We start from the raw sequence: 8,368 nt of genomic DNA, 5'->3' as shown, positions 1-8,368 counted from the left end.
ATTAGCTCAAGAACTTTATCCTCAAGCTCTGTGCTTCTTTCTTCTCCATGGTCTATTGTGTTTTTGATATTTTTTACTGCATCTTTAAGTTCCCTGATTGACTCATTCAAGTCCTTAAGCATTGCCATATCCTTTCTATGTTCTCCACACCTTTCATTTATTTCTTGGTTCTCTTTTTCCACTTTTCCATCAATTCCCTTTGCCACCTATGTTTTAAATTCCCTTTCTGTCATTTCCATTAAATCTTTGTAGGTGGAATCCTCTTCAGTGGCTAGCTCATGCTTCTTGGGTTTTCATAGTGCTAAAATTTTTCTGTTGTTTGCTCCTCATGAGTGTTTTCTTTCTTGCACTTCCTTCCCCTACTTTTTCCTCTTAGTGCCTCCTTCACTTTAAATTATCTCCTCTCCAGGTTTAGGTGTTGAAGTGGCCTGTTGATATCAGGCCACAAGGAAGTGAAGAGTAAAGTGGAAGAAGAAAGAAAGAAAAAAAGATATAGGAAAAATAGGTCGGTTAAAGGAAAGAGTTGAGGGAAAAGAGAGCAAGGACAGTAAGAGGGGAAGAGGAGAAATGGTGGTGTCTGGCAGGGTTTTTTGACCCACACCCACAACTCCAGGACTTTGGGGTGTCGGGTTGGCTGGGTCCCTCGAGGTCAGGATCTCCTTACCAGCCTAGGCAAAAAAGACCCTACCTCCACCAAATATAGTGAAAAATATGGAGTATGTTGCACTGGGGACCTATCAAAAAAGCCAAAGCTAGAAGGACACCCTGCACTTTGAGCTCATGGCCTCCTTGAGCTACATAAATGCCATACCTCCTCCAGCCAGATCAATGCCATTGTCCTTAGTCAAAAGAGAAAAGGAAAAAAAATAAAAAATAGTAAAATTAAAAATACAATTTTATGAACTGAAGAAAAAAAGTTATATCTCAGTTGTATGAGAAATTTATGTGGATATGATGAGAAACATAGAATAATCTCTACCTAATTAGAGAAAAAAGGAGAGAAATGAAAAAATAAAAATAAAAAGGGGTGAAAAACCATAACCAAAATGGAGGAGCCTTTGCTATTGAAGAAAGTAAAAATGAAAAAATAAAAATACATCCAAACCATACCAAACAAAACTACAAAAACAAAAAAAAAAAAGAAGAAGAAACTAAGGGGAAAAAATATATGCTTATATAAACACTACTATTTTAAATCGCACACGAACTTTATGGCCACTCCCTAAATACACACATATATAAGTTGCAATACATTCCCTGGACACCAAGTGGCACTGTGGTGTTAGGAAACAGAGAACACACAGGCTGTTTTTGCAGTCTAATGTCGGGGCGGAAGCCATTCTCCAGTTTCAGCAGAATCCCAGACCTGTCCTTCTGACCTACTTGCACCCAGTCAGGGCCTGGTCACTTCACCAGCACTCAGTCCCCATGGGATCAGGATCCCAAAGCTCTCACCAGATCTCCCAGGTGGCACGTGTTGACCTTTCACACAGTGCCCCTGATGACAAAGTCATTTTCCCCGAGGTAGGGGTGCTCAACTCACCCCAAAGATGGCTGTCCAAGCCCAGCAGCCATGCTCAGGCCAGCTGTGCACTAGGACCCTACAGACTTTCTCTCAGGCAGCTTTCCTTCAATGGTGGCTTGCCTGTAGCGAAGCTAATGGGAGCCTCAACCCACATGGCCCACAATCTCGGCTGCCTGACACTGCTGGAGTTCCCTTGCTCATCCAAGCCGGTCCAAGGCAGTACAGGGAGCAGTCCAGACCAAAACCCAAACCATTAGGACAGCCCTTTCCCACCTCCAGTCTTCTGGGAGGGCTACCAGTTGACCTACCCACACCCTGGTGCTGGTCCTTCTCAACTCCAGACCTCTTCTTGGGCTCCGGAGTCTCCTACCGCTTCACTGTGCCCCCAGAGCAATGCTTCTGGGTAGGTTCTGCTAGCCAGAGGTGGCTGAAATCCTCTGTCCACTGTGTGGCCAAGAGTGGCTGGCAAGGAGTGGCTGGCTAGTCTGCTATCTTGCTTCGCCCCGCTAATCTAATGTAGTTTTTAAGAGAGGTCTTTTTCTCTTGGCACATGAGATTTCCACTGAGAAGTCTGCTGCCAGTCACAGTGGAGCTCCTTTATATGTTATTTTTTTTCTTCTCTTAAGACCTTTCCTTTATTTGTAATCTTTGGAAACATGATTGCTAAATGCCTTGAGGTAATCTTATTTAGCTTAAATCTGCTTGTGATTGGTTTTGTGTGTGTGTGTATGGCTTACGGTTTAGTGACTAAACTTTAGTCTCTTGGAGAATGTCTGATATGCTGATGAGATGAATGTATATTCTGTAGTTTTGTTTTTGTAGACTCTTCTGTAAGTGTCTTTTGGGTCCATCTGTTCTATTATCTTGTGTAGGTCCAGTGTTTGTTTATTAATTTTCAGCCTCCCAGAGTTCTAGGATTCTAAGCGTGAGCCACTATCTCTGGTCTGAAATAGGCTTTTAATCAATAACAGTAAAAAAAAAATACAATGATGGTCCTTATAAATGATACAGTGATCAATTCAACAGGAAGATATAACAAAACCTAAGTATATATACACATAACACAAGACCTTCAAGATTCATTAAAGAAGGCCAAGAAGAGGTATAAAGAGCAACATAGTAACTAGTGAGGAATTTCAACACTCCACTGACTGAACTGTACAGGTCACTGAGGCAGAAAACAATAACGATAAGAACAAAAATGATTCAAATAAAAAACCAAAAAAAAAAAAAATCAACAAAACTTAGTTGTGTTTTTCAAAAGTAAAACATACTGACACATCATTATATTATTGATAAACAATTTCTAACTAAGAAAATAAAGACGAGTCAGAAGACTCTTTAAGAAGAGAAACTTTAAGAAGTTTCCGAAATGAAATAGGAAACAAATGTAGATGGTGAATCAGCAGCCTCACAAGGGACTGGCTTCTGTCTCACCTTTAACAGCGAATTATCATGGGGTGGCGCCTATGGCTCAAGGAGTAGGGTGCCAGCCCCAGATACCAGGGGGTGGCAGGTTCAAACCTGGCCCTGGCCAAAACTGCAAAAAAAAAAAAAAAAAAAAAAAAAAGCATGACTTGGTACTTTCTAATTTGGGGGTCTAAGAAAAGGAAGAAGTAAAATCATCTCTATTTGCTAATGACATAATATTATACATAATAAAACTCTAAAGACTCAAAAAATTGTTGGAAGTGATAAATTCAGTAAGGTAGCAGGTTACAAAATTTACATACATAAATGTGGAATATTTCTGTATGCTAATAATGCGGTATCCAAAATAATAAAACAGCCCCACTTACGTTAGCATAACAAATTAAGTGAAAATCTTATGAGTCAATTTAACCAAAGAGGTGAAGGATCTATAGACTTAAAACCATAAAACAGTGATGAAAGAAATTGAAGATGACACAAGTAAAGGGAAAGCTACGTCACATTCATAGATTGGAAAAATTAATATTTTGTTAAAATGTTAGCTGGGGGTGGTGGTGCCTGTGGCTCAGTGAGTAGGGTGTCAGCCCCATATACCAAGGGTGGTGAGTTCAAACCCAGCCCTGGCCAAACTGCAACAACAACAACAACAACAACAACAACAATTAGAAAAAAAATGTTAGCTGGGAATGATGGCTCATGTTGGCAATCCTGAAACTTGGGGAGGCCAAGGCAGGAGGCCAGGGGTTTGAGACCACCCAGTTTGAGCAACATAGCAGGACCTTATCTCAAAAAAAAAAAAAACAAACAAAAACAAAAAAAAATACTCAAATGACAGATTCAATGTAATTGCTAACAAAATTTTGATTTCATTTATCAAAAAAATTGAAAAGTTTTAGAATCCTAAAACTTGTATGGAACCATAGAAGACCTCAAATAGCCAAATCAACCTTGATTAAAAAAAACTTAAGGTTGAAAGCATCACACTCCCTAATTTCAAAATATATTGTAATGCGATCATAATCAAAACAACATGATATTGGCATAAAAGCAGACATATCAACCAAGGGAACAGGATAGATAGCCAAGAGATACACCCATGAATTTAAATCAATGATTTTGGACAAAAGTACCAAGAACACACCATAGGAAAATCACAGTCTCTTCAATATATGGTGTTAGGAATACTGAATATTCATGTGCAGAAATTAAATTAGACTCTAATATCACAACATACATAAAATCAACTCAAAATTGATTAAATACTTGAGCCTCAAGTCCAAAATTATACAACTACTAGAAGAAAACAAATGGGAAAATATCCACATCATCGGTGAGGACAATGAATTTTTTAAAGAAAGAACAATGTGAATGTTATTTCTTATTAATGCATCATGGACTAGGTATACACTGACTGAAAAAAAACCCACATAATATTTATCAGGTGACACGAAAAATAAATCATCAGTTTTGGTGTGGGGGAACAGACACACCCACACTCCAGTTGTGGGGTGGCATACTGGTGCAATTATTTGGACTTATTTTTAATTTACCTATTTGATTTTTATTATGGAAAATTTCAAACATATACAAAAGCAGACAGAATATTATAGTAAGCACCTATGCATGCATTACTCAGGTTCAAAAAATTAGAAAGTCACAGCTAATTTTGTTTCATATGCACAAGCATATGAAATATATATATTTTGTTTCCTAACTTATACCCCCATTATTTTCAAATAAATCCCATATATCACATAATTTCATTCATAAATATTTAAGTATTATATTTAAAAGACAGAGGTTATTTAAAAATATTATCATAATACCATAATTAAATATGAATATTTTGACAGTAATTCCTTAAAATCACTACTGTTCGAGTTCTCAGATTGTCTCATTTTTCTGTAGTTAGTTTGAATCACATCCAAATAAGGTCATAGGTTGTAGTGAGACAATTTATCTAGTAAGTCTCTTTTAGTGAATGAGCACATCTGCCACATCTTTTTTTCTTTGTAGTTTTTTTGGTTGAAGAAATTAGAAGTTTTTTCTGTGAGGTTTCCATATTTTAAATTTTGCTGATTCTACCCCAAGACATTGTTTAACATTCAATTACTCTGACGTACAGGTCATATGGGAAAGGTAGGATGTAGCTTCTCTCCCTGCCTTTTCTCCTCCTCCTCTGCCTTTTCTTCTTTTTCCTTTTAATTAGTTTTCTATCTAATGAATTGGTTTCATACTACTGAAGAGTCTTGTGATTTTCTATTTTAGTTTCATTATAAATACTTGGATTAAAACTGCTGGATGTTGGGTGGTGCCTGTGGCTCAGTGGGTAGGGCACTGGCCCCATATACTGAGGGTGGTGGGTTCGAACCTGGCCCCAGCCAAACTGCAACAAAAAAATAGCCAGGCATTGTGGTGGGTGCCTATAATCCCAGCTGCTTGGGAAGCTGAGGCAAGAGAATCACCTAAGCCCAGGATTTGGAGGTTGCTGTAAGCAGTGATGGCACAGCACTGTACCAAGGGCGATAGAATGAGACTCTGTCTCTAAAAAAAAAAAACAAAAACAAAACCCCCCCCAAAACTACTGGGTGTTTTAACTTATTGCAGTTATGATTCAAATTGCCCCAATTTTGGCCAACGATTACCTGTTCAGATTGGCTCTTGGGTCTTTTCAAAACGACTTTAGTAGTCTTTCGTAGATTCTTTGATCACATGATGTCCCAAGTTCATTTTCTAGACTTCCCACAGACTTGAATTTAGCCATTTCTCTAAGGACCCTTGACTCCTTTAAATGGGAAATGGAGTTCAGAGGCCACGGTTTTGGTATTGCAGGTGTTCCTTGCGACTGGATCTATCCTTGTTTCTACATCTTTTCAATAGAGAAAGCTAGGTAATATGATTTTATTTTATTAAGACACAGTCTTACTATGTCACCCTCTGTAGAGTGCAGTGACGTCACAGCTCACAGCAACCTCAAACTCTTGGGGTTAAGTGAGTCTCTTGCCTCAGCCTCCCCAGTAGCTGAGACTAAGTAGTTGTCATTGTTGTTTGACAGGCCCGGGCTGAGTTCGAACTCATCAGCCCCAGTGTATGTGGCTAGCACTCTAGCTGCTGAGCTACAGGTGCTGAGCTGGAAGTATAATTTTTTAATAATAAACTATATCAGGATTTTACTCATACTTCCAATCAATAACCGGGACAACAGGCTTTTTACTTTACCTTATTGATCTTATATTCAGCTTCCTTCTCCTATCTTGAACATCTCAGCTTTCAAGAACACTAACAAAATTACTCTCCTACTTAATCATGCAAGACAAGAGTACCTATTTCAGGGCAACAAATTTTTGAATAGTCCCCTCAATACTACAGGGAGCAAAACCAAAAATAGATATGCAGGCTAAGAAAAGCATCGACACAGCTAAGAAAAAAAAATTAATGGAGTGAAGAAACAACCTACAGATGGGGAAGAAGTATCCACCAGGCATAAATCTGATGAGAAACTAATATTTGAAATGTATAGGAAACTGAAATAACTCAATGGCAAGAGAACAAACAAGTAGCTTTTTTCAAATGGGCAAAAAAAGTAAATAGACATTTACCATAAAAAGCATATGAATGACCAGCAGGTGTATGAAAATATGTTCACCATCTCTAATCATCAGGGAAACGTAGATTAAAATCACAATGAGCTATCACTTCACTATTGTTAGAGTGACTCTTTAAAAATAAAGTGTTGGTGAGAATTGGAGCAAAATTGGGACACTGTTGGTGGGAATGAAACTTAGTACATTTTGGAAAGCAACCTGGAGGCGCCTCTGAAAACTAGAAATAGTCTGGGCACAGGGGCTCACGCCTGTAATCCCAGCACTTAAGAGGCCGAGGTAGGTGGATTGCCTGAGCAAGAGTGAGACCTCTTCTCTAAAAATAGCTGGGCATTGTGGCAGGTGCCTGTAGTCTCAGCTACTTGAGTGGCTGAGACAAGACAGCCGCTGAAGCCCAGGAGTTGGAGGCTGCTGTGAGCTATGACACTACGGTACTCTCCCAAGAGTGACAAAGTGAGACTGTCTCAAAAAAAAGAAAATTAGAAATAAAATTACCATATGATCCAGCAATTCTATTTCTGAATATAGATCCAAAGGAAGTGAGATGGAGCTGTCAAAGAGAAATCTACACTCTCATTTTTATTTTAGCATTATTTATAACAGCAAAGATTTACACACAATCTAAATGTCAATACATGGGTGAACATTTAAAGAAAAGTGCTATAACTACACCATGGAACACTGTCTTACCTTAAAAAGGAGGGAATTCTGTCATAGTCACCAATCTGGATGAACCTGGTGGACAGAATGCCAGGGACAAGAAAGACAAAAACGGTATGGTCTCACTGAGATGCTCCTTGTGGTGCTTGAACTTCTTCAGGAAAATAATGAATGAGTGCACGTTTTAAAGAAAACAGCGAGTTAGCGCATGACGGTTAGAGCTTCTGACCAGCTTAGGGAACTGTGTGCTCCTTCCACAGCATGCAGAGCCCAGCCTGGTTATCCTGGGGTCACGGTGCATGAGAACAAAGGGGCTGACTGTAGGAAAACAAGCAGTGATTAGCGTAGACGTGTTCACCAGCCACCAGCTAGGATGAGGGAAAAGAGCCAACAATAATAAACAGCTGGAGGAAAGGGCGTAAAATGATACAAAAGTGCTCACTAAGACAAGGATGCTTTGGGTGACTCTGGACTCAGGGTTAGGGCAGAGGCTGGTCCTATGAATGTATTGCACCTGCTGCCTGTGCCTGTACAGGATGAAAACCAGGAAGCCACTGGACCAGGTCATGAGCCCCAAACATAAAACATCATAGCATGCTGACAGTGTGGTGTGTGTTAATAGTACAACTGTGTTTACTCTCACAGAACAGTACCCCAAATCCTTATTCTTGGTGGTGTTCTTGCTGTTCCACTGACCAGTTACATTCACAGGGAGAATGACATTTACCAGCATGTTCAGGACCCAACACAGGATGTTGAAGGGAAAAATGTACTTAGGAGTGTGCAGTTTCAGCTGTGCCCATGCAGAGTTCGTGGGGCTGATGGTGACGGCCTGGAAGATACTCAGGAGGCAGGTGCTGCCCATGCACACACCCCGGCCCACTCTGTGAACACAGAAGACAAGTTTGCATCCAGCATCACTGAGAAAATATCTCAAACCGAAAGCAGCCATCATCTGTGGGATTCCTTTGGAGAGTACGACCAGGGAGTTGGCCACAGTCAGGTGCTTGAGAATCAAATCTGTGGGCCTCAGTGTGCACCTGGTGAAATAAACGAAGCTGTAGTGGTAAAGAAGAAATAAATTACCTACAAGCCCAACTGTGGTCTGTGACAAGAAGATCATCCCCATTGCCAAGTCTCTGGAGGCCAT

The 8,368-nt window shown here is 39.7% G+C and overlaps 1 protein-coding gene across 1 annotated transcript; it reads right to left on the bottom strand.

Moving 5' to 3' along the window:
- Positions 1 to 7,402: 7,402 nt before the first annotated feature.
- Positions 7,403 to 8,368, bottom strand: LOC100955091 (vomeronasal type-1 receptor 3-like). Its single transcript, XM_003801099.1, has one exon. The coding sequence runs from the start codon at positions 8,366 to 8,368 to the stop codon at positions 7,403 to 7,405; it is 966 nt and encodes a 321-aa protein (XP_003801147.1).

The sequence above is a fragment of the Otolemur garnettii genome, unplaced genomic scaffold (assembly GCF_000181295.1).
Source record: "Otolemur garnettii isolate 467f Iridium unplaced genomic scaffold, OtoGar3 scaffold00197, whole genome shotgun sequence".
Taxonomy (NCBI): domain Eukaryota; kingdom Metazoa; phylum Chordata; class Mammalia; order Primates; family Galagidae; genus Otolemur; species Otolemur garnettii.
Note: the sequence above shows the minus strand (reverse complement) of the source record. Positions and strands in the feature narration are given on the sequence as shown.

What these genes read in the sequence shown, in the direction of transcription:
- LOC100955091 (XM_003801099.1), bottom strand. Translation starts at nt 8,368, where the DNA reads ATGGCCTCCAGAGACTTGGCAATGGGGATGATCTTCTTGTCACAGACC.